The sequence below is a fragment of the Macaca fascicularis genome, chromosome 6 (assembly GCF_037993035.2).
Source record: "Macaca fascicularis isolate 582-1 chromosome 6, T2T-MFA8v1.1".
Lineage (NCBI taxonomy): Eukaryota > Metazoa > Chordata > Mammalia > Primates > Cercopithecidae > Macaca > Macaca fascicularis.
Window position 1 is genome coordinate 140,086,338 of NC_088380.1, and position 12,695 is coordinate 140,099,032.

The 12,695-nt window shown below is 41.2% G+C and overlaps 1 protein-coding gene across 4 annotated transcripts in view; it reads right to left on the minus strand.

Moving 5' to 3' along the window:
- Positions 1-12,695, minus strand: part of FSTL4 (follistatin like 4) — a 412,351-nt gene that overhangs the window by 366,490 nt on the left and 33,166 nt on the right. For all 4 annotated transcript variants that reach the window (XM_065546741.2, XM_005557765.5, XM_005557766.5 and 1 more), the window contains exon 3: positions 6,803-6,836. In XM_065546741.2, the coding sequence (XP_065402813.1) occupies positions 6,803-6,836 (34 nt within the window). The remainder of the gene's footprint in view (positions 1-6,802; positions 6,837-12,695) is intronic.

The following is a 12,695-nucleotide window of genomic DNA, read 5'->3' on the forward strand; positions in this document are numbered from 1 at the left end:
GGAGAGAAGTTTATGTTTAAGTACTTTTTTTTTTTTTTTTTTCTGAGACAGAGTCTCACTCTGTCACCCAGCCTGGAGTGCAGTGGTGCAATCTCGGCTCACTGCAACCTCTGCCTCCTGGGTTCAAGTGATTCTTCTGCCTCAGCCTCCCAAGCAGCTGGGACTACAGGCATGCACCACCATTCCTGGCTAATTTTTTGTATTTTTAGTAGAGACAGGGTTTCACCATGCTGGCCAGGTTGGTCTCGAACTCCTGACCTTGTGATCCAGCCACCTCAGCCTCCCAAAGTGCTGGGATTACAGGCATGAGCCACCACGCCCGGCTGTTTGTCTTTAAGTTCTTAAAGGCACCATCTTAAAGGCTTAGTTCTTCTGATTGTAGAATGAGAGAATTAGAGCATAAAGTTAAAGACTCTGACAGAGGAAAGGGACCAGAATAGGCTAAGTTTAAGATAATTCTCCGGCCGGGCGCAGTGACTCACACCTGTAATCCCAGCACTTTGGGAGCCTGAGGCGGGCAGATCAAGAAGTCAGGAGACAAAGACCATCCTGGCTAACACGGTGAAACCCTGTCTCTACTAAAAAAATACAAAAACCTTAGCTGGGCATGGTGGCGGGCACCTGTAGTCCTAGCTACTCGGGAGGCAGGCTGAGGCAGGAGAATGGCATGAATCCGGGAGGCGGAGCTTGCAGTGAGCTGAGATTGCACCACTGCACTCCAGCCTGGGTGACAAAGTGAGGCTCTGATTAAAAAAAAAAAAAAGATAATTCTTCATAGAAAAGTCAATAGGCTACAACATCCAGTGTCTCATGAATGCATCTTGGAGACAGAAGAATGAACTGGCTTACTTGAGAAAGGCCTCTATGTCTATGGCCAGGCCTGTAAGAGCTCTAGTAAAAACTACCCATGCACTGAGCACTGCCAACACTGCCCATCCTGTGCCAAGGGCTTTGCATACACAGTCACCCCTCCCAGTATGTCCATGAGGCTGTGTGGGCACCGACCACATCCCTGCCCAGAATCTTCGTTTGAGGACAAACCATTGCCTGTGGCCTGGATGAGGATGATTTTGCAAACCCTGATGGGATTTTTCTGGTGTCATTCTGGGGGAAAGTTTCACCCTCTGAGATGGTGAGCAGGCAGGACTCTGTGAGCTGCAGCTGCTTGTGGCCATCCTGGAAGGCTGCCTGGAAGAGGCCAACGTGCCAGGAGAAGGAAGGACAGGAAGAGTGTGAGAATCCTTTTATCAGCTATTCTTGAAGCCAGATCCACCCTTAGACTCTGCAGCTTCATAAGCCTCTCAGGCTTCGGCCAGCACAAGTTGGGTTTCTACAACTCAGAATTCGGACTGATGGTTTGTACTATTACTATCCCCATCCTTTTTCAGGTAAGGTTGAGTAACTTACCCAAAGTCACGCTGTGAGTAAGCTGCCTACCAATTGGTCATGATCAAAACCGGACACCAAATCACTACTTAAGCAGAACACATGAGCTAGGTGCGCGATGCACTCCCCATTCAACTTCCGGCAACCAGACATACTATAGTTTCCCAGCAACTGAAAAAAGGCAACACGACCCAGAAAGAGCCAATTTCTGTGAGGCTGGGGGACAGGAGATAGATGTCACTTTCAACTTCTTTGAGCCCAGTGACTGTAGAAGAACACGCAGTGCCCCCACTGCATGTGAGAGACGGTGGGATGGGGGAAGGAAAGCCATGTCTTTCCCCAGATGGCAGTCTTGAATTGAAAAAGAGCCACGGTTCCAGGCACTGTCAAATCTGGATGGCTCCCTTTAAATTCCCTACATCTGCAGCTATTAAAGAAGTTACCTCAAAATAACCTAGGAGTTTATTAATCTGTTTCACTGAAGACACTCAGCCACTTCACATTACACCAAGATAGATTAGGCAGGGAACTGAGAGATTCAGAAAACATCTGCTACACAAAATCAAAATTAATGGTAAACAGAATGCAGTTCTTGATAGCTGAAGTTCACCCAGATGCAGAGAACTATAAAGGGGCTACTGGAGGCAGCTGCCAATGAGGGACCGATTCCATGGGTTTTCGGAAAGTGACGCTCTAGTTTCACACTCAGGACTGGCAGGTCACGTTTGCTTAGGAGATTTGCACTGCGAAGCAGCCAGAGCCACGCTGAGTGTGCATGTGATGGTCACCCCCTTTTATCCTTTTCTCTGAAGACGGCAGCGGCCCTCCTCTCCCGGGCTCCCTCACAGCCTTGCTGGAAGCCAGGCCAGGCTGGACAGGGCTAGGACATGTGCGGGAGCCAGCGTAGCGGGGGGAGGTAATGCAACCTGACATTGGTGCTCATCCCCAAACTCGCAGCCCCTAATCACAGCACAATCACAGACATCTGGAATAGCTCACAGATCGCCCTATGCTCCTCAGAGATGGCTGACAAGGGCTGAATTATCTCTGCCATTTGCTCAGCCTACTCAAGTGTTTGCTCGTGGCTGTAATTCAGCGTGATGGGATCAGTCAGAGAAAAGCACTGGCTTGAGTAGATGAATTTTGGCAGTTGCAATCAGCACTGGCCCTCACAGTGGACACAGGAGTGTCTCAGAGAGGTAAGGGTGGCACCCTTTGCTGAAGCTTCAGAAAAGAGTGAAATTAAATTTTAGGTGCCTGGAGGGAGTTATAAAAATACCTGCATTGGAGAGCACAGAGAGATGCAGCCATCACTCCTTCCCATGCAGCTCGCATAGGTAGGTCCCAGGCATGAATATCCAGGGTCACACAGGACTCCCCTGAAGGAGGAATGGCTCCGTCTCCCTTGGGGAGGCACATTACCTTCCCAGGGGACACCCTATCAGTCTCGTAGTCCTGCCACAATCTTTGCTACAATGTCTACCTTCAAGTCCCACAAATCTAACTTGGAAACAAAGCACCCCCAGGAAGTCCCTCTCAGCTCTCTGGGCTTGGCAACCAACATAAGGTACAGACACTCCTGGATGTGACAAAGCAAGATCAAGTCACTTAAGCAACCACCACCCATTAAAGAGAGGTTCAGGGCATCAGAGAGCACCAGCCCAGAAGCATTCCTCATCTCTACCAAAAATTAACATGAAAAGGAAGGAGTCTCATGTGTACAGGGCTATCTGCTCTGCGTCACAGGTTACTCAAGGAAAAGGGAGGTAAAGAACGTGAACGTTCTCTGAAAACTTCGGAATGACCAAGAAGATATTCTCATTATTGCTGCCACAGTGTTCTGTGCATGCACAGCCCATGGAGCACAGTCTGGTGCCTGGGCACTCTGAGGAGGAAGCTCTCCCTCTTCCTGGGCTCTCTAGAGCAGGGTTTGCAAAAGGCACTACATGGAATGCCTGCCCTGAGATGGTCAAAAACAACACAATTAATTTTGTTAAATCCCACAGAAAACCAAGTTTGGAAAATGTTGCATATTACATTCCTTGCTGAGAGTGACATTTTGCCTATGAAAAATCCTGAGAGATTCTCCAGTCAAAATATCATCATCAACAACAACAATGAAAACTAAAGTTTACTGAGTCCAACATTTTCCAAGTGTATTACTGTCCTAGGGCCACCATAATAAAGTTCCACAAACTAAGTGACTTAAAACCAGAGAAATGGATTTTCTCCCAGTTCTGGAGGCTGCGAGTACAAAATTAAGGGGCTGGCAGGGCCATGATCTCTCTGAAGGTTCTAGGGATGGAGGGTTCCTTGCAACTTGCCAGCTTATGGTAGTTGCCAGCAATTATCTGCTTCCATCATCATATAATGTTCTCCTTGTGTGTCTGTGTCCAATTCTCCCTTTTCTTATAAGGATCTCACTATTGGATCAGGGCCCACCCTAATCCATTACGACTTTGTCTTTATATCTGCCAAAACCCTATTTCCAAATAAGGTCCCATTCACAGGTTCTGGGTTAGGACTTTGACATGTCTTTTTGGGGAACACAATTCAACCCATAATACTAGGCTTATCTGAATTTTCATCAGTGCATCAGCCAGGAATATCTAATGATAGCCACAGATCATTTCTTTAGAAGTGCCTTTCTAGAACCAAAGGGCCCAGTGCCTCACTTGGATATTACTAGCAAAGGCCAGAATGAAAAGGCAACACACACAAAGCAAATATGCAGCTTGCATTTAATTTAAGAAACAATTGTTGGTTAACTACCGGCCCTGAGCTAGGGCTGTGAGGAATTTGGGGATGAAGGAGCGGGGAGGGTCTCTGATCTCAGGAAATTAACAACCTGATAGGAGCCCTTCCCTCTCCAATTAGATAGGGTAGGCTAAACACTTCAAGAAACAGAGTTGGAAAGGATGAAGGGGAGGTGGATTTGACAAGGATGAGGGACAAGGCATGCAGGAACAGTGTGAGGCCAAAGGCAAGAAAGCTAGACAGCATGACATCTATAGCTGGAGGGGAGGAGGGGGAAATGGGGCAGAGGACAGGTCTAAGGCACACAATGCATTCACTGTGCCCCAACTGTCCCTAGTTCCCACTATGATTTGACCTGGATTCGATTTTCACTGCTAACATTAGCCCCTCTCACTTCTCAACACACATACTTAGTCAAGAGTTTCCGAAAGTCACATGGTGCGAAGTTGCAGTTGGTTAGCCATCTGTGGCTCCAAACCTTCAACGGAGTGGATGCTCCTGAGTCAGGTACAGCATTGAAATAAGACAAATCAAAACAGAAAACCTCCTCAGGTTCTGTGACTGGGAGCTTCCTCTCCAGACTTGAAGACTTTCTAGACTCTCCTGGGCCTCATAAACTGTGCAGAAAAATCAACTATTACTCATCTGTTCCTCTTTCAGTCCCGGGTCAAGTCAGAGCTGGGAACCAACCCAGATGTTCATTGCTAGACAATATCTTACTTTTCTTTGAAAGAAAAATAGTTTACTGAAGCACCATAGTGCTTCTATTATTTTTATACTTGTACACTGTTCTGGAGAAGATTAACAACCCCACAACCCAAGTCAGTGAGTCAGTGAATTCCCAGACCTAAAAATACTTAGAACCAGCCGGCAAGGTCCCACTCCTTTTCTTCCTGCCAGGTTGTAAGCATTGACGTTACAGCACTGGGCTATTTCAGGAACTCTCAAACATTTAACTTTGACAGAAACAAGCAAGAAAGACATCAGTGCACAATAGGAAGAAAAAAGTTTGCGTGATGTCAGAACAAATTTGCTAGTACAAACCCACAGTGTATGTTCCTAGTCAACCATCTGTGAAGGCTGACACTTTCAGCAGTGGAGAGGTTATGGATGAATGCAGTGCAGCCTGACTACACCTTCACTCATCCTCTGGACACTCTCATTCTTCCGGGGTTTTGAAGTCATAAGTTCAATCAGGCCTTTTTCATGCATTTGAATAGAAATACATGGCTCTTCTATAACCCCAGCCTTATTAGAGACATTTTCAACACAAGGACAGTAAGATTCCAAAAAGGTTAAGTTTATATGTGATTTTATAATGCAAATCAATTCCAAACATTCACAGTCAGGATACTGGCATAAACAGATATTATTCAAAGCCAAAGTTCAGGTCAAACTCTCCTCTCCTTACAGCTATTTCTCTCCAACTTACACGGTCATGGTACCCACTGTGAACACTACTTTCCATAAGAAATATCCTTCCCAGCCCCATCCACCTTCATCCATTTGGTTTTGGTATCCAAACAATGCAGTTTGCTTTACAAATTGCCCTACAGTTCAGAGGACATCGAGTCTGAAACCAAAGATAATGGCAAATGGGAATGCAAGTCAGAAAGTTCATCTTAGAGTCAGATTATCCAGATCCTATGACCCTAGGGATCCAGCACCATGGACAGCAGCAAACTACCTGCTGGCCACAATAGATAGTGTGAAAACTTTGTGTTACCAAGCTCTAGCAACACGTGTTGATAACATAGCCATCCTATGTCTTTTGCTGTGTTGCATAACACAAGAACTAATCAGGAGGCAAAGCAATGTTAGATTTAGGAGTCAATATAGAATTTGCTAACTTCTTTTAGATTGTCTCCCTTTTTGGAGACAGTACCACAGAGAAAGATGTGGTGAAGGCTAAAACCAAAGCCACATTCTAGACCAGGAACTTATTTTCATTTCTGATCTCATCGTTCCATCCATGTAATAAAAAGATGATTGCCAATGATTCCACAAATCATACAAAAGACATCCCTTATTAGAGACTAGGTATTACTGAAAATGAATAAGGCAAACTTCAATTTCCACTAAAAGATTTCTGAAATTATCACCCATATATGTTTACCTCAGAGACCATAAAACAAATGTGCTACAAGAACTCTGGCAGGGGAAACAGAACATCATGGAATTGTTTACAAAAGGAAAATTAATTAGTTATTTCTATTTCAGCTTAACTGAAGCTGTAAGAAATCTATTCAGAAATATTTTTCACAGAGGTATCTCTTCCTAGATATTGAAATACCACAAACCATAAGCAATTTTTTGTGTTGTTCATGTTCTTTTGTCAGGTAAAACTAATAATTATTCCAAGCTTCACTCAAAAATGTGGCTTCTCTTAAGCAACCAAAAACATGATTGTGAATGAGCCAGTTCTTCAAGTACCCCCTCTCTGGTACTTGTAGGTAGAAGTCATAGTTTTCACAAGCAAACCTGGCCTTCAGTCCATCGAGTCCCTACAGACAAATACCAAGTAGTCAGCACCCAGAAAAGGCCACATGAAATTTCAAAGAATGAGCTGCCCACAGTCTGAAGTTCATCTTAGTTTCAGCAAACTACTTCAAAAATGTCAACACTGAAAAGAAAATGGGTTTGAGTGCGTTTTTCCTACCTTCTCTTCTTGTGACTTCAAAGCTTCTGGGCTCCTGCAAGAAAAGAAAGACTGTGTTTTTTGAAGAATAATTCATATGTACAGATACTTGCAAATATCTCCTCTCTTGTTAGTCACATATTTATGAAAAGGTGAACAATCTACTAAGAAGATGACACTGAGCAATGTTGGGTTTACTGAACTCTCAACATGTACATCTATAAATGTAAACAACTTGTTGCTTTGAGGGTTTAGGCAAAAAACAAAAAACAAACAAACAAAAAAAACTTTTAATCACAAAGTTTTCAGTGAGCACAGCTAATTCTCAGGGTCTTCCTTATTTGGAATCTGGGCTGGTACCAAGTGTTAAGGAAGACTCTTCCAGGTTGATGACCCACTCTCTGCCTGAACTGTAGGTGCTTTTAGGGACTGAAGAAAACATAAGCAGACAGGGGCTAAAATTATCTGGCTAGCAGCAGGTTCTTCTTCGTGGTGCTATGGTGAAGACCACCACTGCTCCTGGGTGTGTCACTGACATCACCTGATGATGGATTAAACACAATTTATAGATTCCAAAGGATGAGATCCTATGAACAATTTGGATAGCCAGTCCATGCCACTGAACTAAATTAAACCCTTGGGTTTTCCTAATTCAATCCCATCTTTATTGATGCCTACTATGTGCAGGGCAATAAGCAAAGTGCTCCAGAAGTTACCCAGGTAAAACAGAGTACCTGCATTGATATTCACAGTTGATTGGGGGCTATAGAACAAATGCAAATTACTGAGAAATCAAAGGGTGATTTGTCTTGTAAATACCAGTATTTCACATTCCAGTTGGAAACATAGGGAAAAGTGTTTTTAAAAGAACCTTTGAAAATAGCACTGAAGAATAGGCAGGTTTTCAGACAGAAATGGAGGAGGGAGAGTGGACCAGGAAGAGTGAATGGCATAGGAAAATGTTGGGTGGTAGGAAAATTCAGGGTAGCTCTAGAAGAAGGAAAAGTCTTGGTGAGAAGCAGTGGGGGGAAAAGACTAGAAATGCATATTGCAGTTTCATAACTAATAAAAAGTATCTCCAACTCATCACAAATGACATGTTTTGGATTAAAAGCCTAAGGTTAAAAATAAGCTGAAATTCCATACTAGCAACTAAAGAAGAGAAGAGAAAACACCAAACTATGACTACCGCCTCAACACCGCAGCCAAGAAGGTAATTCGGCAACAGTGCTTTTTAAGGCAATAGCATTGTCTTTCACACCTTAGCATTCTTGTCTAGCATCCTCTTGTGGTCAGAATGGGGAGGCAATATTAGAGATGAAACTAAGAGGGCACTGGGAAGGTTGTCCTACCCAAATTACATTCTCTGATTGCTACCTTTCTACTGAGCAAAAAGTCCCATTGGAGACCAGTGGAAGATCCACGTCACATGCCAACAGCCCATCACACAAACCAAACTCTGGTTCCTGAAGGAGTACTCATCAGGTAAGGGTTCAGAGGTGGGGGCACAGAGATGACAGGTGTAATGCAGGAAACATAAGCCACAGAGCATATTTTGCACAAAGCAAACCCAGCTCCTCCCAAACTTCCTCAGTAACCTGCTCCAAAGCCTGGCATCTCTGTTTCTTGAAACAGCTAGTATTCACGGAGCAGGAGATATTCATAATCAGCTCCAGAAAAAAACTACAAAACTTTTGTTGTGGTTACATAAAATTTATAAATTAATTTAGGGAAAGCTGACATCTATATAATATTGCATGTTCTTATCTAATAACATGGGATTTTAATAATTGTTCGAGTCTACTTTTGCTTCTTTCGAGAGTATTTTATAGTTTTCCTTGTGCATATTTTGAATATTTCTTTTTTGTATGTCTTTTGTTATAAATGTTCTCTTATTATTTCTTCTAGCTAGTTTACCAATATACATTTTATTGAGTTTTAAAAATAAATGTATGTGCTAGCTGAAAAACAGCTTGTTCCTTTACTCATTTGTTTATTGACTGTTTCCCTCTAGTGGAATGTGGGTTGGGATGGCGCCAGTATCTTTTTCACTCTTGCGTCATCAGTGCTATAGCAGAACAGATGCTCAATACATATTTGTTGAATAAAAAATAAAATAAAATAAATGTGTTGGATTTTATCAAGTACTTTTCTCTGGCATTTAAGGAGATAATCATATGATTTTTTGCCTTAGTTCTATTAATAGGCTGACTTACATAGTAGATCTCATAATATTCCACTACCCCTGTACTTCTGAAACAAGCTATTCTTAGTCATAATATACTTTTTAAAATATGCTGCTGGATTCCGTTTATTATTGTACATATATTTTACATTTATTGGTCTATAATTTTTTGTATTGACATTCATAAATGAGATTGGTCTACCAATCTCATATTTTTCTTATCAGATTTAGAAATTGGCGGGCACGGTGGCTCTCACTTGTAATCCCAGCACTTTGGGAGGCTGAGGTAGGCAGATCACAAGGTCAGGAGATCGAGACCATCCTGGCTAACACGGTGAAACCCCGTCTCTACTAAAAATACAAAAAATTAGCCAGGCATGGTGGTGGGCACCTGTAGTCCCAGCCACTTGGGATGCTGAGGCAGGAGAATGGCGTGAACCCGGGAGGTGGAGCTTGCAGTGAGCTGAGATCGTGCCACTGCACTCCAGCCTGGGCGACAGAGCGAGACTCTGTCTCAAAAAAAAAAAAAAAAAAAAAAAAAAAAGGAAATTAAAACAAAACCAACTTTATGTAATGAATTTGGAAGTTTTCCTTTTATTATATTCTGAAATAATTTAAATAAAAATATGATTATCTGATTTAGTTTAAAATTTTTTAATTTTTGAGACAGAGTCTCACACTGTGGCTCCAGCTGGCGGGCAGTGGCACAATCTTGACTCACTGCAACCTCTGCCACCCAGGTTCAAGCAATTCTCCTGCCTCAGCCTCCCAGTTCTTCCACTTCATTTCTAAGAGACTGACTGAAAAGGGAGGAGAGGTTAAAGTTGTCCAAGGTCTCACATTTTGGTCAGTGGGCAGCTAAGATTTAAATCCCAAAATCTGATTCGAATGCCTATGCACATAGCATTCCAACTTTAAAAATAGTCATGATAGTTAATTCCTAGGGACACTGAAAATTTTATGATAGACTTCTTCTTTGTGCCATAAAAAAAGTAGCGTGTATTAGACTAATACTTCTGCTACCAACAACTATAAAAGTGGAATTTAAAAAAAGTTTTTGAAGGCATCCAACAGCAACAAAGCAGCCAGAATTTAAAGGAAAGTTATGAGAGAAAAGTCCATTGAGATGAGCCCCATATTCACGGCCACATTTCCCCTTTGCGACATTTGCTGTTTTGCATAGAAGCCAAACAGAATGTAATATTCTAGAACTTAGAGAAGTCTCTCTGAGATGGGAAATAAAAATCAGAGTCCAAGGCTACCAAAGAAGCCAGAAATTGAGGGTCAGAAACCCTGGAAAAGGAAACCAGAAAGAACTGAGCTCAACATTTTCAGCTTCCCCTTGAGTTATATGATTATGCCTGAGCTACACATATAAAGGGCAAAAGGCCGAGAAACAAGTTAAAAAGTAGCCTCAAACAAGCAAAAAAAAAAAAAACTGAAATAATAAAATCTAAGTATAGATTTTGAAAGTACATGGCACTAGAGAGACAAAAATTAGGCTTTCCAAGAAATAATGGTCCTGGGAAATGCAGCAGACTTACTGCTAAGACCATATATTCTCAAATTATTCCTATTCTTAAGTAGATAAAGATGATATTCCAGGGCTCTAACAAAGAAAAATAAATCCTCTGTGGAAAACAATAAAGTGATTCACAAACTTCACAATTTTTCATATATAATCTCCAGCATTCAATCTAAAATTACCAGGCATAGCAGGAAATGGGATTGAATGGCTAAAATCCAAGAAAACAGACCACAGAAACAGCCACATGTTATCCAGATCTTAGAATTCTTAGGCACAAGCTTTAGAATAACTATGGCTATTATGTTTAGGAAAACAGGAGAAAAGATGCTGAACTTCGTTATAAAACTGGAATCAATTAAAAGACTATACATTGGGTACAGTGTATACTGCTCAGGTGATGCAGGCACCAAAATCTCAGAAATCACCACTAAAAAACTGTAATCAAATACCACCTGCTCTCCAAAAACCTATTGAAATAAAAATAAACAAAAGTAATCAAACAAAAATTTCATAACCGAAAATTAAATAACTGAAAAATTCAATAGATGGATTTAACAACAGATTAAACACAACTGAAGAAAGGAATAGTAAGATGGAAGCTAGATCAGTAAAAAATAACCAAATAAAAGATCTGAAAGGAAAAAAGATAAGGAATGAAAAATACAGAAAAAAATATGAGACACTGTAACATGGTGAAGAGTTCTAACAAGCATGTAATTAAATTTTCAGAGTGAAAGGACAGAGGAAATTGGGCAGAATCAATATTTAAAGAGATGCTGGTTGATACTTTTCCAAAATTAATGAAAGACATCAAGATAGAAATTTGGGAATCTCCACATGCCCCAGGCAAGATAAATACAAACACAACCATACCTAAGTACTCAGTAAAATAGTTGAATATTCAAAGACAAACAGAAAATCTTTAAAACAGCCAAAGGGTGGGTGGTAGAGATGGGGAGAACATTGCCTACAAAGGAGCAACAGTAAGTGTGATAGCTGATTTTTCAGGAGAAAATAATGGAACCAGAAGACAATGGAATGCCATCTTTAGTTTTTAACTTTTTTAACTTTTATTTGAGGTTCAGGGGTACATGTGCACATTTGTCATACAGGTAAACTGCATGTCTTGGGGGTTTGGTGTAAAGCTCACCCAGGTAATAAGCATAGTGCCCATCATCTTTAAAATTTGAAAAAAACATAGAATCCAATGAAAATATGGGTATTTATAAGGTAAAATAAATGAAGGTAAAATACAGTGATATTTAGAAAAAAAAAACCAAAAACCCTGAGAGAATACATTGCCAGCAAATTAACATTAAAAACAATACGTTATAGGGAACTTTTAAGGCAAAAAAAGGCAAAAAATTATTCAGATGAATGTATAGCTATCTAAGAAGAAATAAGGAGCACTAAAAAGTGTAAAAATAAATAAATAAAAATACATTTGGGCTACTTAACAATAATGCACTGTAAGATAAAAATATTTGTAGAACTAAAATACATAGTAATATGATTTTTTAAAAAAGGTCAGGAGATCAAATGAGATTAAAGTGTTATAATGTCCTAGTACTGTCCAAAAAACCGGCAAAATTAGTGCTATGACACCAAAGGAATGAAATAACCAAAACTGTCTCATCCAAAAGAAGACAAGAAAGGCAGGAGAAAAAGGAATATAGAACAGAGAAAACACAGGTTTATATTTAAACTTGTTTAGCTATAAATGGGCTAAATAATCCCACTAAAACACAAGGATTGGGCCAGGCGTGGTGGCTCACGCATGTAATCCCAGCACTTTGGGAGGCTGAGGCAGGCGGATCACGAGGTCAGGAGATCGAGACCATCCTGGCTAACACGGTGAAACCCTATCTCTACTAAAAATACAAAAAATTAGCCAGGCATGGTGGCGGGCGCCTATAGTCCCAGCTACTTGGGAGGCTGAGGCAGGAGAACGGTGTGAACCCCGGAGGCAGAGCTTGCAGTGAGCCGAGATCGCGCCACTGTACTCCAACCTGGGTGACAGAGCATTACAAAAAGGCTGAATGTAAAGATTTAAACGATAACCCATATTAACTTCAACCAAGAAAACATGGCCATACATAAAGTAGGCAAGAATCATTATTAGTGATAAAAAGGGATGGTTCATAACTAGAAAAGGAACAACTTAACAGGAATATACAGCAGTTCTAAACTTGCACATACCT